The following is a 27,960-nucleotide window of genomic DNA, read 5'->3' as shown; positions in this document are numbered from 1 at the left end:
TCCCCACCTTCATCCTGTCTATTGCCTTACTCACAGTAGCAGCATCAATCAAAGGCCAAGGGCTAGACACTGGATCTGCTGGCTCCAAACCGTCTCTGTCCCAGTCAAACTCCTCATTCAACAACCGGATATAATGCTCTCTCCATGCATCTTTAATATCCTCACTGTTCACCACTACTCTTCCTTCATCATTCTTCACACACTGCTCACCTATAATATTCCAATTATCCCTCTTCACCTGACCTGCCACCCTAAATATCATATTTTTCCTTTCCCCATGATTTAGGTTATCAAGTAAAAGTCTCTGTGACTCAGACTTTGCCATGTATACCTCTCTTCTAGCCCTAGCATGGCAGCCAAATATTCCTCTTTGCTACCACCTTTCTTCCATTCCCGGAAAAGCCTTCTTTTATCCTTAACTGTAGCTTCTACACCCTCATCCCACCACCAAGTTACTTTATGTCTTGGTGGTCCTCTTGTCCTACCGCATGTTACATCAGTAACTCTCAAGAGATTGTTCTTGAGGGCTCTGTACTGTTCATTAACGCCTCTGTCTACAGCTCCCTGTTCAGCCACCACTCTCCTCAACTCGCTATAGAAGGCATCCCTTACTACTTGGTTTTTCAATTACTTTATGTCTTGGTGGTCCTCTTGTCCTACTGCATGTTACATCAGTAACTCTTAAGAGATTGTTCTTGAGGGCTCTGTACTGTTCATTAACGCCTCTGTCTACAGCTCCCTGTTCAGCCACCACTCTCCTCAACTCGCTATAGAAGGCATCCCTTACTACTTGGTTTTTCAATTTCCATATTTTCCTCCTAGGTACATAAGTCCTGTTTTTCATCACTCGTTCTTCAAGCACCATATCACAAATCAGTAGTTTGTGCTGCTGCACACACTCCTCACTTCCTATAACTTTAACATCCCTCACTAACCTCCTATCGGCCCTCCTAACCAAAAAATAATTTATCTGACTGCTATTTCCCCCAGACTTATACGTAATTAACCTACTGTCTCTTTTCCTAAAATATGTGTTGCACACAATCATGTCCGTTGCCTCCCCAAACTCGAGTATCCTTTCCCCTTCTGCATTCCTTATACCATACGGAATGCAGAAGGGGAGAGGATACTCGAGTTTGGGGAGGCAACGAGCATATATATATATATATATATATATATATGTACTGTATATATATATGTATATACAGTATATATATATATGTACTATGTATATATATACAGTACCCTCGCGTCCAACACGCGTTTGTCCAGCATGATTCATGTCCAGCACGGAGAGCAATAATTAGTAAGATTTAATTCGGTTTAATTACTGTAACACGGGTGGATTAGCATAACACAGACGGAGCTCTGAGAAGTGGGTGAAATCAGCAGAGTTCGCCTCTAGCACGATCACCCCTGGTCCAACACGGTCATACTGGACGTTCCCGTGATGCTGATAGCCAATAAAAACTTCCGATCAAGTAGCCTCCCCCGACCACTATCGTGAGGTGATAGTGATGTTGCCCAATTACAAACGCTTCTGCTTTCACCTGATGTTTTGTTTAAATTTCTCCCACCACAGCGCCATTCAGTTGCATAGTTCGCATTGGAAGGTGTTTTTTTCTTGCTGCATTTGCTGCCCTTGTTACTGCATTTTACCCTGCTCACGATGCCTAGGAATCCTTCTGAGAACCCCAAAAAGTGGCGGCACCTCCCTCATACCACCAAGCTAGAAAGCATCGAGAGGAAGAAGAAAGGGGAGAGGAAAGTGGACATTGCCAAGGCCCATGACATGAATGAAGCCAACGTGAGGACCATAATAAAAAACCAAGACAAGGTCCTGGCAGCAGTGAAGGCTTACAGAGTGCTAGGACAGGCAGAAGCAGGACCTTCCATGGCTGTGGACGAAGATGGTGATTCTGAGTGTGATTTCGAAGGATTTATGGAGGAGGTTGAGGAGGAGCAGCAGCCATTACCCGCTAGTGACGCCAGCAGCCATCCTCTGGGGACCCAGTAGGACTACCTACAGCCTTGGATACCATCTTCCATTCCCAGCAAGCCCACCAACACTATCCTAAAAGGTTAGTTATCATTCATAGCACAGTACCATTTATTATAATTACAGTAGTACCAATATATGTATAGGTACAGTAAACCCTCATTATACAATGGGGTTCCGTTCCTGAAAACCCCATCGTAAAGCAATCCATCGTATACCAATCCCATTATAACATGGAGTCAATGGGGATACGTTCCCAGACGTGCCTAAACTCTCACATACACACACCTTAGCACTCACATACATGAAATATCCTTATGTTTAAACATTTAAAGTAACACATTAATAGTGAAGAAAGAGAAAAAAGCATGAAAACTACAGTATACAGCAGATCTTACCTTTACTGAAGCAAGCAACGGTTGTTTATGTGGTTCCTAGAGAATTCGCCTTGAAGTCGACAATTCGTCGTCATAATATGGACGTTCCCCGTCAGGACAATTCCCCACCATTCTATAAACATACTTATTACTGATTTACTGATACTTTAATAACTAATTCTCAGGGGGATCTATCAAAGCCTATTTTCATTCAATAGCATTGGCTTTGGATATCATTTGTAAGTTGCACTTTTAGACAATATTTAGCTTGTTTCTACCTTGCTGTAGTTGACTTTGAATTATGTTCTAGCATCACCCACAGCTGTTTTCATTAATTTCCATTGGTACTACAACATCCTGGGTATATTTTAAAACGACTTTGAAGAGGTACAAGTACAGTACTAAAAAACTAGTGTACTTCCTAAATAAACTGATATGAAAATAAACGACGGGGAATCATCCTGATGACGAAAAGTCCCGATGGCGAATTGTCTTGTTATTGTTGTGATGGCGAATTGACTTGATGGCGAAATATCCCGAAACATTTATGTAGACGTATCATGAAGATTATTTGTATAATTCCAAAGTATGTCGATCGTTCACTTGAGGTAATTAGGCATTTATATAAATGCCAGTGTCTCGTATGTAGCCTTATGCTAAGATGAAGGATCAATCATAAATCAGCTGATTCACCTTTCAATATATTATTATTTTTCATGTAATGCCCATGATTTGATGTCATATTTTACATTTACTATATAAACAGTAAACCACCATCACTTTTATAACTTACATAATTAAAAAACTAGTGTACTTGCTAAATAAACTGATACGTAAATAAATGATGGGGAATCGTCCTGACGGCGAATTGTCCCGACTCGGCCTCACAGTCACAGGGACTCACTGCCCTCACTCATCAATGTCAGAACTGCCTGGCTGGGCAGGGCTGGCTGGCTGGGCAGGGCTAGCTAATAAGGCTGGACCGGTGGACAAGTGTGTGTGGTCTAATGCCGACAGTGTGAGGACATTTTTGTTGCGTTTGCACATTCGCTGTTCACTGAGCCGCGGATGATCCATCGTTGTTGCAAATCGTTCCCATTGTATAGTGGGCATAGGGTACTAAAATTTTGACATTGTATAAGCGAAATATCGTACAAAGAGGCTTCGTATAATGAGGGTTTACTGTATATGGTAGGTATCAAGGGTGACTTTTCCTAGGGTTGCTGACATAATTCATTTTTCCTCATAAGCTCTGTTGTTTGTCCAACACGTTTTTGGTCCAACACGAGACCCATGCATGACAATATTACCGTGTTGGACGCGAGGGTACTGTATATATATTATCATTATCATCAGCTGTTTGAGTATCCACTGCAGGACTGGCCTATCCCAACTGAAGTCGGGACAATACAGCCAATGTATCTCTGCCAAGTGGCTTAAGCTGTCTGGTTGAGATTGTATGTAGGGTGAGAAGTGCTTGTAAGTGTAATTGTAGTGTTGGAGTGGCTTTGGATGTGCGTGTAGTCTGTGAACCAAGTGTAATCGGTCCGCACAAGCTGACTGGGTGCAAGCGTACTTTATAGCAAGCGACACTGGTTCAACCACAGCTCCCCTCTTGTCCGCCAATGCAGTTCGTGGCCGGGTGAACACTCCCAAAATTTATTACCCTGGCGGGGCGCGAACCCTGGTTCACCCGTGTATGAAACGCACACTCTACCACTGTACCACAGAGGCTATATATATATATATATATATATATATATATATATATATGTATATACTGTACATATATGTAGAGAGAGGGGGGGGAGAATGTTTTTGCTCCGTTGCTCAACAGAGGACTCCACCATAATTATTGCCATGCCTGTTTTTTTTTTTTTTTTTTTTTTTTTTTTTTTTTTAATCATTGTCATCATCCAGTCCTTCTTTCCCACTGTAGGATGGGGTGAGGTAGGACCCAGAGAGCCAGAAAGAATCTGACAGAATGAGACACAAACCAAAGTCTGCCCAGTTGAATAAGTCATGCTCCCATTAACTCACCATTTAAGTCCTGAAAATCTTGTCTCCATCTGATAAGTATAAAAAAAAAAAAAAAAAGAAAAAAAAAAAAAGAAAGGAAAAAAAAAAGAATTGCACATAACTTCACACTCACCTGCAACTCACCTGACCAACAGTCAATCAGACATCTGTCTAGTTAAAAAGGGATGCCAGACCCTGGTTGTACTCTTGCCTGCACTGTCAAACTAAATAGTTATTAACCCTTTGAGATTCCGATGACTATTTCGATCGTCATTTCAAATCCAACCTCAGAGATTCCGATGACACTTTTAATCGTCATTTTAAGAAACTTTTGTAAAATATTCACCATAAATTGCATTTACGCATCGTACCAAAGACGCTCGAGCATGGTGTCACAAAATGGTTGCTCTATGTGTGGCGGTACTTCACAGCTGAGTCTGACTCATGGCTTTGTTTCTTTATAACTTTATTCTTGGTGAATATTTTTCTACAGCAAGGTATATAAGTTATTGGTTTTTGCCTAAATTCAACTCATCACTTTGACTTTTTAATTTCTTTGTTTTCCTTTTATTAACATACTACAATAAAGTACAACTATTCAGCTTCAAACTAACACCACAACCAGCATCATCTAATAGAAAGTGTATTTACACTGACTGATCAAAGAAAAACATCGGTAAGTGAATATGCGGCCGAGACTAAAATAAAATTGTGCATCTCTTTCCTTTCGCATTACTGCATAATGAAAAGAAAAAATTACCATAATTTATATATCATTGTAAAGGTAATTTATTGTATTTTTGCATGGTTTAAACCAAATTTACATATCTTTTCTCATTATTTTTTGCCGAATATTTTTCTACGGCAAGGTATAACATTTTTGCTTTTTGCATAACTTCAACTCATCATTTTGACATTTTATTTTCTTTGTTCTCCTTTTTTGAACCTACTGCGATAAAGTACAACTATTCAGCTTTAAATTGACACCAAAACCAACATTCTGTCATGAAAAGTGTATTGACACAGAACGATCAAAGTAAAATACCAGGCCGCGAAAATGTGGGTCAGCGTGAGTGGCTGACTCTGGCACAGACGAAATCTGCCTGGCCCAAAAACCTCAAAGGGTTAACAGGCTTTACATGGATGGGTAGAAAACGATAAAGTGAAATTAATTGGAAAATGAGTGGAGGACCAAAAATAAAATAGAAAGAGTGGAGGATTTGATGAAGGAGACTGGTGTTGAGGTGTGGGTTAGAGTAGAGAAGGATTGAAAAGTTTGAGGGCATTTTTGTTGCATATTTCTGAGATTAATTACACCCTCATTGGCCATGGGACCAGAAATATCTGGGACTCACTGGCTGGCCCTGGCACCATTTTTGCAGGTTTCAAAAATCAAATATGTTTGCCTATCAAATTGAATCACACCTGGCAGTGCAATTTTTAGCTGCCCAAACCTATCCTGTGCTTTGCAATGAAGTGCAAAAAATTCGCAAAATGACTGAGTACATGCCGGTTAAAACTAAGCAGAGGAGCAAAAAAAACATTGTTCTAAGAAGTATCCTTATTCTCACCCCCTTAAAAATTCAGTGGTGCTGAAATGGTTTGAAATGACTAGATATGTGTTTTACAAAATCAGTACATAATATGGGAGGTTTCATATATATATATATATATATATATATATATCTATCTATCTATCTATCATCCCATCCTACATTGCCCCATGAGGAGCATAGGAGCCCGGGGCTAGGCAGTTGGTCCTGACATTTAATATGAGAGTGACCAGCCTCACTCATCCCTGAGTGGCATTACACGAGCAATCAACCCCAACCACCCCTTGGATATAAACCTTCACCGGCTCAATCCGATTGGAGCGCAATAATTACCCACTAAACCACCAGGTGCCAAAATTTGGTTATATGATTACCAGCCAGCGTAGTAAATGGTTTCCTGGTGTAGAGGAAACCATTTGGCTTGTCATTCAGTGTAGAGTCACCCACAGGTAGAAGGAAGAGAAAAGAATGAAGGAAAGAAAGACAGAAGAGGGAGTGTAAAGTTGCCCATAGGCAGAAGGACAAGGAAAGAATGAACGAAAGGAAGACAAAAGAGGATGGAAGGAAAGAGGGATGGAGGAGAGGAAAGGGCAGACACCAGAGAGCAGCACTACATCGAGTGAGTGGATGGTGAGTGCCCCCACCTACCACAAATATATATATATATATATATATATATAATTATTTTTTCACATTTTTTTTTATGTTTATTGTATTTATGCAAGTATTGACTTATATCTGTTGTCTGGGTGGTTTAGTTTGTGTCCAAGAGAGATGAGAGATGTTATTTTTAGACTCTAACCATATAAGGGTCCTACTTTGTGCATACAAGCTGAACCGCAGTAGCTAAAATTCTATACGACCCACAATTAGGACCTTGCACAAGGAGATTAGCATGAAGGGAAGGGAAGGTCTTACATCCATAGTATTCACCATGAGAACACCTCGTATGTTGCTGAAATGCTTGTGCAAAACAAGAAATATGTCCATCCATCTATCATCCAGTCCTATGTTGCCCCATGAGCAGCGTAGGAGACCGGGGCTTGGCAAGTTGGTCCTGACATTTAAGATGAGAGTGACCAGCCTCACTCGTCCCTAAGTGGCATGACATGAGCAATAAACCCCAACCTCCCCTTGGATATAAAACTACACAGGCTCAGTCCGATTGGAGTGCCAAATTACCCACTAAACCACCAGGTGCCATAATTTGGATATATGGTTACCACCGAGCATAGTAAATGGTTTCTTGGTGTACAAGAAACCATTTGGCTTGTCATTCAGTGTAGAGTTACTCATGGGCAGAAGAGGAAAGAATGAAGGAAAGAGAGACAGTAGAGGGAGTGTAAAATCACCCATAGGCAGACGGAAGAGGAAAGAATGAAGGAAAGAAAGACAGGAAGGAAGAGAGGAAAGGGCAGAACCCAAAGCAGCACTACATCGAGTGAGTGGGTGGTGAGCACCCTCACCTACCACAAAAGAAATGAACAAATTCAGTATAAAATGTGTGTACAGTACTTATAAATTAAAATATCAGTTATGAGGAAACAGTGTTTATAATGTTTTATTCCTGTAATTTTTTTTTTTTTTTTTTTTTTTTTTTTTTTTTTTTTTTTAATAACTCTGGGTGGTATATTATGTATGGAAAGAGTGGAGAAACATAATGGGTGCAGCTCTGTATGGACATCCCTTGTGGTCAAAAAACAGTTAGGCTAGAGATAAGCACAGTGGGCTGGGGGAAGGGATGGTGAGGTTGTAGTTGTAAGTACAATAAGCAAGGAATGTGAATATTTTTCCTGTAAGTACACACACACACAGGAAAACAGTACAGTAATGGAAATAATGATATAAATAAAATGAGTAAAAGGAAAAAAAACAACTTAGCATTCATGCTTGTATGGTTCTTAGTTGCAGAATGGGCAGAGAGAGCAAGTGCTGTGAGGGATGCTTATCTCTTTCCCCTCCCTTTCTAGGTCAAAAGCAAATACTGATAAGCAGTCACAGTCTGGGAAACAAACTTTCTTTCTTTTCTTGACTTACCTGCTTTCTTTTTCTTACATACACTAACACTTAAGGGGAGCAAAAGATGGACATCCACTGATGACTGATTCATGAGATTTACTGACGATCTGAATGGTTTAGAGGGTAGAGTAGGTCTTTGTCAACACCTCCCAGATGTTCATTCTCTTCCCAAAATTCTTCACAGTTTTTTACAGGTCACGCAGCATCAACGCTGTCGGCCATGCTCTGGGAAAGCATCGTTTGATGCTGGTGGCCATTTAGGGATTAAGCATCTGGCTGTATATATCAGGTGATCCCAGTTGCAACCATGTTTTTGTTTTCAGGAGATGGATGACATCATCAAGAATAGCACCCCATCCTTGCCGGCTCCTGGTAACCTGAAACGCCTGGCTCTGTCCCGCAAAGTCAGCCCCAACCCAGTGGCATCTCCGGCTAGTGGCCCTGAGACCATCTCTGTCACTCCAGACTTCCTGCCAAGCCCACCATCTCCAGAAATCACCACCCCCAAAACACTGCCAGTTTCCTCACCATCAGTTGCAGATAATAATGCACCTTGTGCCCCCTATAGTTTGCCAGCTGGTCCATCGACAAACAGATCACCGCCAGGGCACCTTGCATCGAGCCCAGTTTCGTATGTTGTGAATCCGCCCGCCTCGCATCCATCACTGCCGCCAGCTGAAGCTCATATGATGCAGGACACAGCAGCACAGGTTCACTCCCCCTACTATCCTACCCAGCACCACCACCTGGCTCCCCCACCCCCAGCATCCACCCCTACCACAGTCATTCATCCACAGTCTCACCCCACCATCCTCAACACCCCCACAATCCCACCTCCCATGCCCCCTCCCACACCCACCCCAATTGAGCATCAGAGTCTGAATCAGATGCACTACTCTGGGACTGTCTATGGTTCATATAATCCCCCAGAAATTCCACAGAGTGCAGCAGAACCAATACAGCCACAGGTTAAGCCCCAGTGGACCACTGTCAGACAGGAAGAAATCAAGGTTAAACTCTCACCCCCAACAATTGCCAAACGCAGAAAATCGAAGCTTCACAAGGCAAAGATCTTTGCCCGGCGATCACGAAGACCTGATTTTCAGTTGATGATTGCCCAGAGGGAAATGAACTTGCATCTGAAGACTCTCAACTCAAACATCATGTCAATGGGCCACACACTTAATGACAACATTGTTGGTTTGAAGCGTGCAGTTGAGAGGATGGTGTCAATCATGCTTCAGAATAAGCCTGGTACATAAAATAAACACACACATGCAAAAATACCGATCCACAAATCCTTGATTTTGTGGTATCTCAGAAGTTAGAGATTGAAGCCATCCATGCAAGAGTTTATGCAGATCTTGTAAGCCAGTTTGCATATGGATCCAGTCTTGCAAATCCTCTTTGTAGAACTTTAATGAAGATTTTGGTGAATAACCAGGTAGAGAGCATTATATGGATTCACTTCAATGGTATGTTCAGTCAGGATCAGAGTTCAAATATTAATCAAGATGTAGAAGAACCATATTGGTCTTTTGGTTTGATTGCAGTCCCCTGACATGTATTTCATCATTGAATTAGCCCAGGTAGCCCCCACATTTCCAGCTGTGTTGATGCCATTGTGTTGTTTAGCCATTTGGAGTTGGGTGGTCTGGGAGTTTTGTGGCATAATTCAGCCAGAGCATCCTGTCTACCCGATTCATGTCTGAACACCCCCTAACGAATGTATAAAACTGATGGTGTGCGACTGTAGCTGTGTGTGTGAGACTAGATGTGTGCACACTTTGTTGTTACCCAGTACAGTGTTCGTTATGAGGTTAGACTAGATACAGTGGTGGAAGTATGATTATCTGGATTCAGCCATTTTTTTAGACCGAGTTATTTGATGTGAATAGTTTGATGTTGATTTTCTTGGCCGTATACAATATCCATGCAAAGCAGCGATTCCTACTGACAAATTGATCATTAAAGCGAACATTTGTAATACAGATATACTGTCCTAAAGATAGAAAGAATATCAGTTAGAAAACAGTACAGTATACTGTACTGTCTAAGTAAGTGGTGCCTGATGAACCCTGTGGCTATTACAATATATACCGTAAATAACTGGATAAGAGTGCTTCACAAAACATGTTCAGATATTCACACTTTCACCACACTTCTTTCCTGCAGAGGATACAATCTAGTGCAAATCCAAGCCAGATTGTCTTTTCTATACTTGTCTCTTGCTTGTTTTTATCTGCAGTTGCATTGTTTACACCCCCTCCCCTATATAACCATGTGTACATAGTTCCACCCTGCTTATATTTTTGCATTCCTCTCTTTCCACTGTCCAGTTTCTTGCACTAGTCCTGTACATAATAGAGCTGTTATTTTAGAACCATTGTTTATGCTTGTCGGCCAAGAATAAATAGCGTATATTGGAGCTTGCAAATTGGTGTACCGTATTGCAGTGTTTACACCTTGAAAAACAGAACTGAATATATAATAATCCCAAGCTTAAAAAATAAATAAATAAATAAAAGCATTTTTCTGGCTAACAGTATGAAGTACAGGTGTCAGTTAGAAAGATTTATTTGAATACCTTATGGGTGCCAAGAGTTAGTGTGAAAAGTTTACGAGATCTTGGTATTTAGTGATCATTTGAACATCATCTGCAAAATTATTGATTTGAGCCAATGTATTTGCAACCGGAAATTAATGAATGAAATTTATATAGCTGTTTAATACAGGTTTTTAAACATTATAATTATTTGCTAGAAAAATGAAAAAGTAGATGAGTATTCCATATACAGTATCTGAAATATGAAATAAGAGCTTGAATGTTAAGTAATGAAAGTTGTATTCAGTCACTGTTTAGAGAAAATATAACTGCAATGTACCAAGCTTGCAAACAATTCAGCAGTTTTAATGCTCTGGGAATGTAGCACGTATTTTTCTTGGCCACATTTTTGGCATTCACAAGGGCATATGCTTTTGCTGTGGTTTTTTGCAAGTGGAGACTGTTTTGTGTGCTCAGTTTGAAGAGTTTGTGAGCACTGAGATGTATAAGTTTGGATGGATGCATTAAAAGGCTGGGGAGTCTGTGTTAAGTGTAATGAAAATTTATATGACAAAAGTATTTGGTTTATGGAGAGACTTTCTTTTCCCAGTGACTTTACCAAATCCAGAATATTTTATTTTTTGACAATGGAGACTAATGTCTACAACAGTTTGAGGTTACTAGTAATTTTGCATTTTGCAGTATATGTGTGGAGCCATGTTAGATAAGGCAGTATGGTACAGAGTACAGTAGGATTTTCATCTTCCTAACCCACTTTCCCATGTTAATATTGGGTTGAGATCCAAAATAAGGCTGTTTGATTTTTTTTTTTTTTTTGTTGGAAAAAGACTCAGAGAGGTACTCTTGATCCATTTCTTGAGATTTTTCCTTTAATTTTAGTTTACATGAAGGATATATTATACAATATACTGTGATTACATATTAACATGAATTGAACCCTGCCCTTTGCAGTATGAGAAAATGGGATAGGATGTTGATAAAAATTGGCTGGGTTATAGTCATAAGAGATGATGCCACAAAGGAAGACTGAACATATGTAGAAAGAAAATATGAGAGTTGTGAATGCATATTGTTTTTGAGGATGTTGATAATGGTGTTGGGATTTAGTTCATATGCCATTACAGAAATATATAATGTTGCAGATTAACTTTTTAGAATCACATTGTCACTTTCATTGTAAGTTGAGGTGCCATAGTAAAGTTTTGGAACCATATGTAATTATGTAGTGGGACTTTGGGTTGGAGTATTGAAAATTTTATGATGCCCAAGTGTTTGAAGTAACCATTTTGCCAAATCCAAGGTTAAAGTTTTCAGATTGTACTCCAACAGGTGCACTGTATGTGAAGCACCATCATATCAGTTAACCCATTGGCTATACATGGGGGTGACTACCATCCACTCACTTGATATAGCACTACCACCTTAGACACTGCTCTTAACCCGTTGAGATTTTTGGCCCTCCACCGATTGTATCTGTGCCAGATTCAGCCTGGTGCACATATTGCTTGCAGTCGCGCAGCAATCTTTGTACTTAATCGGCCACTGTACACTAACTTTTTATGGTAGACTAATGAATGTGATGCCGTTTTAAAGCTGAATAGTTGTTCTTTATCATAGTATGGTTGAAAAGGGTAGATATGACAGCTAAAAGGCCAATAGGACGAGTAGACATTATCCGAAAAGGAAAAATTGCGCACCATTCTGTAAAAAAAATATTTGTTAAAAAAAAAAGTATTAGAGTTACGTGAAATTTGATAGCACCATGTCAATCTACAGTAAATTCCCTTTCTATTGATATATAGGTTATGGCAATTAATTTTAGTTTTCACAGAGGAAAGCGAAAGCTCTCGCTGTCACACTGGCAAATATCCATGCTGGTAATACTGCTATCATTCCTGGTAACAACCTATTTATTATGTATATCTATCTGATTTATGATAGGTGGGGACACTCACCATCCACTCACTTGATGTAGTGCTGCTGTTGGGTGTCTTCCCTTTCCTCTCCTCCATCCTTCTTTCCTTCCATTCACTTCTGTCTTTCTTTCCTTCATTCTTTCCTTGTCCTTCTGCCTACAGATGACTTTACATTCCCTCTTCTGTCTTTCTTTCATTCTTTCCTCTTCCTTCTGCCTGTGGGTGACTCTACACTGAATGACAAGCCAAATGGTTTCCTGTACACCAGGAAATGATTTACTATGCTGGGTGGTAACCATATAACCAAATATTGGCGCCTGGTGGTTTAGTGGATGATTATTGCGCTCCAATTGGATTGAGCCGGTGGAGGTTTATATCCAAGGGATGGTTGGGGTTAACTGCTCATGTAATGCCACTCAGGGATGAGTAGGGCTGGTCACTCTCATCTTAAATGCTGGGACCAACTGCCTAGCCCCAGGCTCCTACGCTTCTCATGGGGCAGTATAGGATTGGATGATGGATGGATATCTGTCTGATGTACTCGTCACTGTAAAAACAAATAGTTTTTACAGTGACAAATACTTCAGATAGATATGCCTAATAAATAGGTTTTTACCATGAATAATATCGGTATTACCAGCATGGATATTTGCCAGCGTGACAGCGAGACCTTTCACTTTCCTCTGTGAAAACTAAAATTAATTGCTATAACCTATATATCAATAGAAAGGGAATTTACTGTAGATTGACATGGTGCTATCAAATTTCACGTAACTCTAATACAGTAGTCCTTCTACTATCCGACGTAATAGAGCCAAAGGCATGTCCAGAAAGTGGGCCCCTGGCTCCTGGACTGGTACTTCACCCCTAAACCACAGGGTTGTTTTGGCTCGACTTGAGTGTCCCGCTAGGATATTCACGCTCCGACAGACTTTGTAAAAATATTTGCCAAAAATCAGTTATTAGTCCTAGAATATTATAATTAAATATGCATATGGCACATACCTTTAGCTTTCTCCTGGGATGTTTGTTGAGCCTTCGTCGAGTACCGTAGGACTTGTGGAGACTTCTGAAGTTGGGTAACGAAGTCTCCACTTTACACTTCCTGACACCCCGTAATATGATTACCTCAGCCTGATATTATCACTAGAAACACTATTCTATGATTTTCAAATAGTTTGGAATTCATGCTCAAAAAAAAACAAAAAAACTGTGAAAGCAATGAAAATTACGAGCGCGTATGACCTTCCCACTTGCGCTCGTTCGCCGCTGGTATTCTGTCATTTATTATTCATAAAAACACTCACAGTTTATATTTCTATTACTGTATAACACTTATATATATCTGCAGTCTTTATCCATAAGCTTCCTTCAGTAATAGTAGTTTATTGTCACTTTAGGCATTCAATTTCTCTTTCAGTAAAATACGTAACATTCACTTTCTCGTCCTGTATACTAGCGTTGAGATCGAATCTGTCACTTTCACTTCCACTTTCATAACTCGTAGTATTCATACATGCTAGAGTGAAACTTTCACTTTCATTACTCCTGGTATATATATATATACTCGTATTCTTATATTACTACTCATTTACATTTCTATTTACGTTCTCTATTTTATTTACATTATTTATATTTCTCTTTTATTTACACTTAGTTATGCACTGTCACTTGCAGTAACTTATAAAACTGTTTTCCACTGTTCACTTATATTTACATTCATTGCTTTCACTTGCTGTTCACACATTATTTACATTTTCAATTGCACTGTTTTACTCACCAGAAAGATCGCTGTCACTGCCCATCATTTTCATTGATAAATTAGCCAGTTCACGTTCCACAGCAGTCACTTAGCCCTTTACTCCTTTCCACACGAGGTTTAGTAGGGGTAGAGGTCACAGGGCCCTTTGCATGGGGCTAAAAACCAGCGGAATTGGACAGGCGTGAATCCGACGTGGTTTCACCTTGAAAGACAACAGTAAACTGAATGCTGTGGTGGTCTAGGGGGAGTGCAACGCTGCCAATGTCAGCGTGGTGACAGCTGCTAATATATACGCTATGAAATGATTGGCAGGAAATCTAGACAATACATAATAAATTAGGTAGTTCCAGGTGAATGTAAATATCACTTAGGCTTCTCCCTTCCTTTCTTATATATATTTTTATTACGAGAATAGGTTATACGGCATATTTCAAGGGGAAGTAAACAAGGAAAATTAGCAAACGGGTGCACATGAGGTGTTGTCAGGTGATAATTAGCCAATTCCAGGTGTATGGCACTATCACTTACCTTATTTCATTTTTGTATATATTATTTGGTATAAGAATAGGGCATCGGACTTATTTCCATGGATGAAATAAGTGGAAAATTCCGGGGAAGATTTACTTAGCGCAGCGTTGTCTGGCAGGCGAGAGGAGAGGGTAATGGAGGGAAGGTAGGGAGGGAAGGCAAGAATGGGGAGAAATGGCTAAATTGTCAACAATAGATGGGAGTACAGATGAGATTAGGAGTGCTGACTAGTGTTGGACTTTGGCAATACTGATAGATGATACAAGCAACCACTTGAAAGCCTGGGCGAAGTCAAAATAACACAGAATCACAAAAGTGACGCCCCGCGATATGATCCCTTGCTCCCAAGCGTCACGAAAGTGACACCCCACGGTTAAGGGGTTAAGGACCCTAACCCAGCCTAATTTTGAAAGCCACCTAAATAACCCCCTACCGGACATGCATAGCACCTATTTAAACCTATTTAAGACCCCATTCACACCAATAATGGACATAAAGCATGAAATAAATGAAAAGGAACCAAAGAATAAGGAATTAGAAAAGACTGTACCTCAGCCAGTGTACTTACAGCATGTCTGTGGCCGCCTTCTCTAAGGCTTGGGCAGCGGTGAAAATGCTCTTGAAGCACGTACAGTAATCCAGTGTTGTAAAATATATAATAAATAAATAATAATTTGGTTTTACGCCTGGTATTCCCGAAGGGCTAAGGCGTTGCCCCTGAGTAGAGGACTTTTGGACTGGAACGTGTAGCATTTTATGACCGGATGCCCTTCCTGATGTCTACCAATGACCCTTGGGTGGATTCGATCCTCCGACCCTTCGGTCAGAACGGAGCGCTCTAACCCACTGAGCCACGGCTGCTACAGCGTTGTGCTGCACTTAATTCTTTGCACTGTGAGTTATAATTGTTTAACACTGGACATTGTTCTTAACTGCACCATCCCAGTTTCAACCGCCAATTTGCACTCCACAGTTAATCCTGTGCACTCTAAATTCTAATTTCTTAACACTGCACAACACTGTAAATTCCTGTGTGGTTTAGTGGCGAGGTATTGCAGTTTATTCACTGTTTATTCACAAAAAATGAGCACACGTGGCTTCCATTGCGATAAGCATCTACTCGCGATCGAAGTTAGGCAGTAACTGTTGGAGTGTTGGTGACAAGGAAACAGAGTTGCCAGATCGCAATGGCCACATTACCAAACTCCTAAGTTTTCATTACCAAATTTAACTTTTCATTACCTAATTTGTAAAGCTAGCATTTATTCTTCACTTATTATATATACAGGTGGAAATATATGTAATTACAGCATGTTAATTATTTTCATGCTATGTAGGCTAGCAGATTAATGAGAGAGAGCAAACAATCCACCATCTCCATCCTGTGTATCCTCATACAAGTGAAAAATCCATTTGGTAAAGCATTATTCTGATTCATTACCAAACGAATTTTTCATTACCAAATTGGCCCACATTTGGTAATGAAAAATACCAAATGGCAACCCTGAGGGGGGAGGGAGGAGGAGGGAAGGTGAAGGGGCCATGGTGTAAACAGCTGTTTGGCGCAGCGCGGCAATTTCAAATTACAGTTGGGAAAAAATTCGGATTTCGGGGGGATTTTTTTCTTTTTTTGGTTATTTTTGGGTTCCGAAGGTCCAGGCCCACAATGTCCGGTAAGTGGTGTGTCCGGAAAGTGGGCATTCGGATAGTACAGGGATTATTATACTTCTTTTTTTTACAAATATTTTTATATGGAATGGTGTGCAATTTTTCCTCTTCAGCTAACTTCTACTTGTCCTATTGGCCTTTTAGCTATCGTTTCTACCTTTTTCAACCATACTACGATAAAGAGCAAAACTACAGTATTCAGCTTTAAAATGGCACCACATTCACTAGTGTACCATAAAAAGTTAGTAGTTTTCACAGAGAAAAACAAAAGCTCTTGCTGTCACGCTGGAAAATATTCATGCTGGTAATACTGATATTATTCATGGTAAAAACCTATTTATTATGCATATCTATCTGATGTACTCGTCATTGTAAAAATGAATAGTTGGAAAAGGACAAACAGGATAGTGTATGTGAAACAAGGCCAGATAGGAGATGGAATACATGCAAAAAAAAAAAAAAAAAAAAAATTGTTTCGTACGACTCGAATTCTAGTCATCAGAAGCAGAATCTGAACGGTTGGATTTACGATGACGTGAAATCGCGTCGTCGGAATCTCAGTGGGTTAAGTGGCAAGCCAAATTGTTTCATGAATCTCAGGAACTCATATACTGCACTGGGTGGTAACCCCATAACCTGTCCCTACAGTAGAAGAGAGAATATTATCCCATGTACTCCTCCTTATGGGAGAGAATGGCAGGGATTAGCATTCCCCCACCTTCTGTTCTTATTTGTTGACAGTGTTACAGAGAACTTTGTCAGTATGAGTTTCCATGAGGAAACAAACAAACATATTGTCTGTTTTAGGCTGGAATAAAATGCAAAGTTCATTATTTTCGACTATCACATTAACTTGGATAGTGTTTTATGTTTTTGGTGCCTTAGGTTTTTCTTGTGTTTAGTAAAATCTATTGATGTTAGTGAAAATAAAATGGAAAGTACAGTAACTATATCACAGCCAAAGGATTTAAGGGGAAAAAAAAATTAAAGCCTAGTTGATGATGCTTCTGAAGTGGAGGCAAGGCAAGATTCTGAAACTTTCATGATGTGTGAATAATTGAATGAACAATTTCATTGGGAAAATTTGATAGTTATGGTTTTAGGCCCCCCTCCCCCCCACCCTTTTTGGGTGGGATGGAAAATTGGTTGGGATGATTATGTAACATAACATATGATGTTACAGATCTATATATCATAATATTTTTGTAACTTTTTAGCTAACCACACAATGTTAGTGATCCATTTTCAAAATACCTTCTTTCTTTTCCCTTCCCTATGCCTATGGGTGACTCTAAATGCCCTCTTCTGTCTTTTTTTTTCCCCTTCATTCTTTCCTCTTCCATCTGCCTATGGGTGACTCTACACTGAATGACAAGCCAAATGGTTTCCAAACATCAGGAAACCATTTACTATGCTGGGTGGTAACCATGCAACCAGATTATGGCACCAGGTGGTTTAGTGGGTAATTAAGGCGCTCCAATTGGATTGAGCCGGTGCAGGTTCATATTGAAGGGATGGTTAGGGTTTATTGCTTACATAATGCCACTCAGGGATGAATGAGGCTGGTCACTCTCATCTTAAATGTCAGGACCAACTTGCCTAGCCCTGGGCTCCTACACTCCTCATGGGGAAACACAGGAGTAGATGATGATGATGCAGGGTATAATACAATTAATGTTGAAGACTGTTTTAAATGAAAGACATTCTGCAGACTTTAACCTTGATGACCTCAGACTTGGATATGGCATGTTTTGTGATACACTACTGTAGTTTGATTTTGGGTTAGGGTAGTTATAAAATGGAAATGGCATTTTGTGGTTGTGGGACTCTGAGTTATAATTGTAACACTAAAATCATGTCTACTGGTTGTGGGAATATGAATTAGCACCATGATAAAATGGTATAGCTTCAGGTAGTGGGAATATGGATTAGTGGCATCACAAAATGAAAATTTTATCTTTAAATATTAAGAATTTGGGTTAGGGACTTTGGATTTAAGTTCAAGATGAAATGAAAATTATATCTGATAATAGAAATTTGGATTATCATATAAAATGGAGATTATACCTTCCAATAGTGGGAATATGGGTTAGGATAATGATGAACTGGAAAGTATAATGATAAATGGAATAGCTTTCAATTGTAGCAATTTGAGATAGGATGATGAAATGGAAATATATCTTCTACTAGTAGAAATTTAAGTTAGGATAATGACAAAATGGAAATTGTATCAAAGTTCAAGTTAGGATAATGACAAAATGGAAATTATATTATTAAAATTGTTATATTGATCTGGAGAGAGATTATCAGTATGTAAAGCCCCTTTTTTATGTTAGATTATGAATTTCAGGTTATGACTTCCTCTGCTTCTTTCTTCTCTTATTTTTTTTTTTTTTTTGTTTTTTTTTTAATTCCTGCCCAACCCTCTTGAGTGATGAAGTTGGGTTAGGAAGATGATTGATTGAAGTGGCTGTTAACCCGTTAACTGCTCATGGCAGTTTTTTGGAGGTGTCCATGGTGCGCGGACATATGGGTAAAAATGAAATTTCCCAAAGGCCAACTTTTGTCTTAGGAATTGAGAGAACACATGCCAGAGTATATAGTAACGAAATATTAGCTCAATATTTACCTTGGTAAAGCGATGGATGAACATTGAAGTGTCTGATTCTCTATTGGAATGTATGGTTTTTGTTTTCTTTTTCGGTTTCAGGTCGGTTTCAGTTTTGAAGGCTCAAACATGCTTGCATGGGTCGGCCTTGGTCACCATGGCACTATATTTGAAATTCACCTGCACAGCGAGGGCTGTGTTGAGCAGTTGCACTCGGAACAGCCTAGGCTGTATAGAGCAGTTAATGGGTTAATAGATCATGTATAAAGCTATAAAGACATAAGCTCGTTTTCTTGTTGGTTTTGAAGGCTTCTTAGCATCTCAACCATTGCCAGTTTATTTGGCATATTAAACCTTAATTTTTGTTTGTATGTTAATCATATATATATACATGTATTTTTTTTTTTACCTACATTAAATAGATAACATACACTAGAAGATTAACTTGTCACATACAGTAATAAATTGGTAAGGAGAAGGTGCTAAAAAGTCTCCTAAACTGAAATGACTACAGCCTATAATTTATTTTTAGCTCACTTGAATGTTGAGTGAGTAAAGTGTTTTTGAGTGACCATATTGTGAAAATACACTGAGTGGAGTTATTAAAGATTGGCCATATGTTAATATCTATATCTGTGCTTTCAAATAATAGTCTTATGTCCTGTATATTTTAATTCATTGTAAAAGTAAGTACACTATATATTATGTTAAATACAAGATAAAGAGGACTTTTATATGACTACACTGAGGAAAATTACTTACTTATGATTTTGATTATGTATAGCCAGCCAATACATCACTGTATCATGCAGGAGATGTAGATTGGGTGAGGTGATGCAATACGTGGTTGGCTCTACCATGTAAAGGAGAGGGAAGTGGGATGCATAGAAATATTGTAGTTGCTTGGTTGTCTGTTTCAGTCACTGGGATTGTGGGATATGTTATGTGGCAGTGAATAAATCGAATATTATGCACCAGACACTATACCGATAGTTTTTGCCTGGTGCTGTATTTGGTGAGGGGTCGCCTCAGTTGAAGGACTTTGAGGCATTTCAGTCCCTATCCAGTAGTGTCTATCCATATTTGATGCTACTATCTCTCATATGTCTATCTATCTATCTATTGCCAGACGCCTCAATCCCGTTTGGGGTGGCCACAAACAAATCGCCTCCACGTCGCCCTGTCCCCCACCATTTCACTGCCCTGCTCCCAACTCACCCCCCTCTTTCATATACTGTACCTCTCCACCCCATATGTGCCCCATCATATTTTTGGTCTTCCCTTCCCCTCCAGTTTCATTATCTCATGTTTGCTTGTAATCAGTAACACTTTCCATTCACATACAGTAAAATACAGAGTAATAAAGTAGACCCCAGGACATGAAAGGCAGAGCTTAAAGAATATATATATATATATATATATATATATATATATATATATATATATATATATATATATCATCAGCTGTTGAGGTCCACTGCAGGACCAGCCTATCCCTACCGAAACAGGGATGTTCCAGCCAATATATCTCTACCTAGTGGCTTAGGCTGTATGGTAGAGACTGTATGTAGGGTGAGAAGTGCTTGTGAGTGTGATTGTAGTGTTGTAGTGGCTTTGGATGGGTTTGTCTTCTGTGAACCAAGTGTAATCGGCCTGCCTTAATCGATTGGGTGCAAGCATACTAGTATGCAACACTGGTTCAACCACAGCACCCCTTGTGTCCGCCAAAGTAGCAAGTGGCTTGGTGAACGCTTCCCAAAGTTTTTACAACTCTGGTGGGAGGCGAACCCGTGCTCACCAGCGTGCGAAAGGCACACTCTACCACTGTACCAGAGGCTCCATATACATACATATATATATATATATATATATATCACTCTCGTCTTAAATGTCAGGACCAACTGCCTAGCCCCGGGCTTCTACACTCCTCAACGCAGGATTGGATGATGGATGAATATATATATATATATAGATAGATATAGATATAGATATCTATATCTGTCTATCTATCTATCTATCTATCTATCTATCTATATATATATATATATATATATAAAATGTAAAGAACTTACAGAGTAAGCTAAGGATTTATTACATATCTACTGACTGTGATTTTATTTTAATAGTCATAGAAATGGCTTTGACAATAGAGAGGATATGGATTTGAAGAAAGGTGAACCAGTCATGAAATAATAGAAAACAAATTGGATGGAATGAAGTTAGACAGAAAAAGATTTAGATGATAGATGGTGTTGTGGGATGGAATGACATGAATCAGAAAAGGATTTAGGTGCTAGATGGTGTTGTGGGATGGAATAATGAACAACTGAAAAAGATGGAAAAGTAGGTGTTTCAGAGTATAATGGGATAGATAAGAAGAACTATGGAGGTTGCTGACAAGTAGAGAAATGAAGGTGATGTGGGATGTTTGTAAGGTAAAGTTTGAGAAGTACATGATGGAAGGTGACATGGGATGATATAAGAACTAAGTAAATGTGAAAGAGTAGGTGTTATTCCTAATGGTTTGGGATGGAGTTAATCAAGATAAAACAAGGGCTTGGAGGTCTTTTATTGCAGCCATCTTTAGTACAGTACTTTCTTCAGAATAAGACCAGATGGATTAAATAAGTCCCAGCTGTTCTTGACTTTGTATTTAGTGTGGTCACAGAATGATAAGCCCTAAGAATAAGGTGGAAAGATGCAGGGAAGAAGTACTTGGAGGGTGGCTTGAGGTGGTGGCAGGGAGTGGTTATCAATGGTGATAGGGGATTTTGAGGCACTTTTTTTACCTGTAGTACCATCCTAGATAAACTCTTGGGATTAGGTGTTTGGCAGCAGACAAACTTGTTACTATAGTGTATAAACGTTTGGGAGAGGTGATGTTTTGGCTGTCTATACATGATATATGAAGTACAACGAGACTGATGAGTATATATCAGGTGTATATGGAATCTGCTGTCTTATGTCACAGCTACTGACATTATTTGCACTTTTGCTGTATTTGGGAAACAGGGTGTAGAATTTTTTATTACCTGTAATATTATTATTATTATTTTAGATTTTGTGATTTTGACTGAGGACCAGTGTTACTCTATGATTTTCACTGTGATGTTGGGGGAAATGAGAATGAATTTCCCTACATTTCTCAAGACTGCCAGTACAGTTTGATGTCTTTCTTATTTACTGCTATTTCATTTTTCCATCATTTTGGTGCATCTTGATTTCACCCACCCCTTGGAAGTAGTTTGAAATTACTTGTAAATTGTACCATATGGGTAATGATACCTTCAAAATTATTTGTTATATGTAAAATATGTGTGGCTAATGATATTTGCAGTGCATGTGTGCTGCTTTTGTTATGCCTGAATAATATGAAATAATACTGTTTCAAGATGTATATGCAGGATAAAGTGGAATGGAGTGAAGGACTGCAGTTGAATCCAGGATAAGGCTGTGGTGGAGGCAGGAGAGGGAAGTGAGGTGGAATATACAGTAGAACTGTTGTTGTCAGGATAACTTTGTGTGGAAGATTTTATTTTTTATTTATTCATTTTATTTTTTTGCATGCAGCATTATTATATCTATCCTTATAAACTATTGCTTATTTAAACATTAGTCTGCTTCAGCAATATCGTATGTTAATTTTCTTGTGTATGTTATTGTCCAGTAGAGTAACTTTATGTTCTTACTTTGCTGGGGTCACTACAGTAACAAGTATAGAGTTGGTAGTTTTTTCTCACTTTCATTCCATATACAGTACTCATCTTATTGCCGAAGTTGCTGTGTGCTTACTTTTTACGGCACATCATTCTATTTCAAGTTCATTGTAAGTTGGTGAAAAATAAATACCAGTTTCTTGCAAAAGTTGCTCATAATTCAAATTGCTTTGAAGTTAGGATTTATTTTTTATTTATTTATTTCCCCCCAGCAGCCCTTCAGCATTGAACTGTAGGCTTGTGCATTACTTGAAAGGTGACAAATGTAAAGTAGTAATTTGCCTGTGAAAATTCTGGCCACTGAATTAGATGTGTCTGTATCTGACTTTCACCAATGTGTATTGCATTAGATAAAGTTTTAATGATAATTGTGTTGTGTCAAGGTTGTCTTTATTGTGTTCCAGTGCCCTACTTCATATTTCAAAAGGAATATACCTTTTGTTGCTGTGTGTTCACTGCCTTTCATGCCTGTTCACAGATTGATGTAGTGGGCTATGAAATCTGCCTTGGTGACTGTGGTAAAAATTTGACTACTGCAGCCATTCATTCTGTCCCAGTCTGTTCTCTTGCATATACATTAAGTCCTTGTCATCTGTCACTTTTCTTACATTCACTGCTGCTGCTAAGTCCACACAAATGGAAAAATTGCCTGTTAAAATCTGATTGTTACCTTCAGAGCTGGTATGTCAGTTTTCCCAAAATTCCAAGACCAGTTGTACGGAAAAGGTGTTGATATTTTGAGGCACATCCCTTACTTACAACGACTGACTATACATTACTCTCCAGTAATTATTCCATAATTTTAGTTCTATATTTAATGTGAGTCAGCTTTCCTACATACTGTTTACTCACCATTTTTACTGTATCCTGATAACTGCAATCCTTCATTACATCAAAATCCACACTCCTACTTATACAGTACTCCCCAACAATGCAGTGACAATTACAGTCCTTTGTTTCTTTTTAAGTCTACCTTCCTACTTACATCCCCAGCTGTATCCTGGTCTAGCTACAGGCCATGCTTCCAAACCAGTCAGTTCTTGCTGTATGTTAGGGATATGTTCTTAAATACAACTTTTTCCATTCCCATGGTACAGCACTGTAGATTGCAGGAAATGGGAATCAGCTTTAGTGTAACTGAAATCAAGTGGCAGAGAGAAATTTATGTCAGAAGGGACATAGAAAAGGGAATGGGGGACAACATACAATGAGGACTTGCTGTATTGAACATTACACTTTCACTGTTATATTATGATTCTTTGGCTCTTTCCCTACAACATCACAGAAGTCATGCTGTTCCTTCACTGGTAACTGGTATATTTTGTGTATGTGTGTGCTTGTGTGTTTGGCACTATTTTTAGAGGCAGAGTTGTAGTATTCTGAATGGGAAATTTTTAAAATGGATTGATAAACTCTGAACATATGACACTGGATTTGTAAATGGTATCTATATAGACTAATGTGTTAAAATTAATTCTGAACTGATGTGATGGCTATGACAGTATCTGGTTATCATTTGAATTATGGTAAATGTGAAGTATGCAGTGGGTTTTTATTTTCATGAATGTGAGTTTTATTAAGTCCCCTCACATTTTTTATGTATAATTATTGTTCATTTCTTTTCAGAACCAGTAGTGTTCTTAGTTTTTGCCACTGATGTGAATTATACAGACATCGAGCAATTGTGTTTGGGGAATGTAGGACTGCCAGTGTTATCATTGTTTTGTATGGTATTGTGTTAAAATAACTGATTATATAAATTTGTTTGCCATTGTCTTGTATTCTTCAGACATTGAGAAAGTTTTGGGAATGTGAAGCATTCAGTATAGTGTACTTGTTTTGTGTACTCGTCCACTGTCTGCCGCCCTAAAGTCACCTTGTAAACAGTCCTAGTGTGCGATGCAGCCTCGATTATCTGATCCGTGATTATCTGTCATTATAATTCCATGGTTGATTACACAGCTTTCTTTATTATCCATTAGTGGTGTAATGGTATGAACATGTAAAAAAAAAAAAAAAATGTGTGTGTGTGGGGGGGGGGAAGGTTTGGAGAAGGTGCTGAGGAGTCTGAAAAATATATGGTTGAGGGTAACAGTCTGGAAGGTTATGCAGTGCAGAAAAAGGATCAGAAACATTACAGTACATTAGTGAGAGAAAATACAATGTAGGAGAACTGTAGGTGGTGTGATGTTAGAGAGGTGAACCTGACATTGGTGGGAGAAAAAGAAGTGGCTGGATGAGCATGAGAACCTTTCAAGGCCAAAGTAGCCTGGAGACGTTATTACCGTGGCTACTTCTCATTGGGAAGGTCTTGCAGGAAGTAGGGTATTTCAAATTATGTAATATCTTATTCTTTCATAGGAAATAACTGAATAGAAGAATGATAGAGGAAAAGGCTTTGGTTTTTAAAGAGAATAAGGGAGTGATGGTGAAGAGAATGATGAAAATAAAATGTATTAGAGGAGAATGTGTTTATGTTTTTTAGGGCCATAGATGCACATGTAAACCTTTTTCCACCTGTTGAAGATAATTAATGGTAATAGTGTACTGGTAGCCTTGCAATCCAACAGCACCAGTGTGCTTTCAAAGGCATTATGCTCTTTCTCCTACCAGCTCTTTCGTAAAGCCTTGGGTTTGAATTCAGAGTTTTCCTTCTTCCATACCAGCTACCATCCAAAGCTAATGAGTATAGCTTACCCAAGGGAACAGAGTGAAGATGTGTAGAAGAGATATCCATACCTCTCAGCCTGGATGTGGGCAGTCTAAATGTGACTTAAGTTCCCCTCCTTGGAGTGTTAAGCAAAGCCAGTTCTAGTAGTACCTCTTGGGGTTAATGGTAACCAGCCTCCTCCTGTCTGCAAAACAGAGAAGAATAATGGCAGAAAGAGTGTGGGGAGATAAAGGAAGAATATGAGTGTGAAAACGAAAGGGAGACCAATGAAAAGAGAAAGGGAGGAAAATATAAGAAACACATGAAACTAAAGTGAGGAGGAGGGGGAAATGAATCGAGAGTGGAAGGCAGACTGGAATAAGCAAAGAAAGAGGAAACTTAACGGTTGCAACCCCATGCTCCTCCGGACATGAACCCAGTAGACTGCAGGCTAAAGATTCCATATTTTCACAGCCCACCATCCTCTCTTATGGGAACAGGGAAGAAGTCATGTGGCATTTGCATAACTGTGTAGTAGCACTTCTTGGTCATGTCAGTACGGTTAATAAAGGCATCCCTTGCCAGCACCTTGGAATTGAGAAACAAAGAAAAATGAGTGAAATAAAGTTGGAGATGGAATGGAATGCAGCTTATTATTTGTAGATAAGATAGTCATATTGAGGATATGTTGTAATAGAATGTCAGTTTAAATTCAGCATTCATTAGAAATGGGTGAATGATGGATGAGTGTCATTATTTTTTCTTCTGGTGGATCCAGTTGGTTTGGATATCACATATACTTCAGAGACACACTGAATAATCATGTGGATCATGATCATTTGGTAGAAAACCTAAGGTAGAGCACACCCTTGTTTTATGACTGGTATGTATTTTCTTATCATCAATTGTATAACAATTTAGTGTTGTAGTGATTGTATAAGTGAGAAAAATTATTGTATAGCGAGAAATCAGACATTATAATGGTGGGATCAAGAAAAATGATCGTTAAAAAAAGTCCTAAATTTTTAATGATTGTGTTAGTGGATATGGTAATCATATTCCAAGTTATCTTATTAATGAAGGGCGTGCTGTACCTATATGTAAAGGAAATATGTCTTTTGAGTAATGCAGTGTTAATATTGCTTTTCAGTTATGAAATATGCTGTTATGATAAAATATAATATTCAGTTAATCAGATACGACATCTAGATAATCAGTCAAGATAATCGAGTTAGCATGGCAAGTATCCTGCATCTAGCTAGCCTTTTTAAGTTTCAGCCTAGGATATGTCCAAAAGATAGGTCCATGTCTTAATCAGTTTATGCAAAAAAATATTCAAAAAGCTTTAATTATCGATAAATGGTGTAATTACCTTAAAAATGTCACATTGAACTTGTATTTTTTTGTATAATAATAAAAAAAAGATGTGAGGTTTCATTTTCTCACCATTTGTACAAAGTATGTGAAGCATGACTTCATATATATATATATATATATATATATATATATATATATATATATATCATCATCATCATCATCAGCCATTACAAGTCCACTACTGAACAAAGGCCTCCCCCAACCTTCTCCACGAATTCCTTGTCTGAGCCAATCTTTGCCACGTTTTCCCTGCAAATTTCTCTATCTCATCTCTCCACCTCCTGTCTGGCCTTTTTCTGCTACGCTTACCATCTCTTGGTGTCCAGTCAGTCAACCTCTTGCTCCATCGATTATCCCTTGTTCTTGCTACATGGCCTGCCCACCTCCATTTCTGTTCTTTTATAACTTCTATAATATCTTTGACTTTAGTCTGCTCTCTCACCCAAGTTGATCTTTTCCTGTCTCTTAAAGATATTCCCAACATTGACCTTTCCATTGCTCTCTGAGAACGAATTAATTTATTTTCCATCGATTTTGTCAGTTTCCAAGTCTCACAACCATACGTCATAGCTGGAATTATACATTCGTTATGTACTTTTCGTTTCATACAAACTGGCAAGCTATTATTTTTCATAATGTTTCTATGTTTACCGAAAGCTTTCCATCCACATTATATATATATATATATATATATATATATATATACACACACACACACACACACACACACATTTTTCAAAGCTTCAACATGCTTGCATGCGTCGACCTTGGTCACATAATGACTTTACATGCTGCTTGAACTCTGCCAGCTTCCCTATAGTCCCATATCCCTGAGGTCACACTCAATTGACTTTCTCCCAGGTCTTTTTTGGTCTGCCTCTCGCAACCCTACCCCTTACATTAACACTTCTCACTTTTTGTCCCCAGTTATCATCCCCCATCCTCTCCACATGCCCAAACCATCTCAGTCTACCTCTCCTGTTTTGTCCCCTACACTCTTTAACTTATACGTGCACAACATACCCACACACCACAGATACACATAGCTCCCTATGCAGATGACATACCACTAACATGTACACAACAAAACGCAAACACAGCTGCACACATCCTCCAACACACTACACGAATGGTTTACCACAAACAGGCTCAAAATACCCCCAGCCAAATCTACAGCGACCCTTCTCACAAACTGGACAGCA

General features: G+C 38.9%; 1 protein-coding gene across 1 annotated transcript in view; it reads left to right on the top strand.

The window, feature by feature from the left end:
- Positions 1-9,229, top strand: part of LOC145402273 (uncharacterized) — a 45,889-nt gene extending 36,660 nt beyond the window's left edge. The window contains exon 5 of the mRNA XM_080274401.1: positions 8,291-9,229. Within this exon, the coding sequence (XP_080130527.1) occupies positions 8,291-9,229 (939 nt within the window). The remainder of the gene's footprint in view (positions 1-8,290) is intronic.
- Positions 9,230-27,960: the final 18,731 nt, after the last annotated feature.

Source organism: Coenobita brevimanus, chromosome 57, assembly GCF_032717465.1.
Source record: "Coenobita brevimanus isolate Jiangsu-jjx chromosome 57, ASM3271746v2, whole genome shotgun sequence".
Classification (NCBI taxonomy): domain Eukaryota; kingdom Metazoa; phylum Arthropoda; class Malacostraca; order Decapoda; family Coenobitidae; genus Coenobita; species Coenobita brevimanus.
The sequence above is the reverse complement of the archived record's forward strand: the minus strand, read 5'-3'. Positions and strand labels throughout refer to the sequence as shown.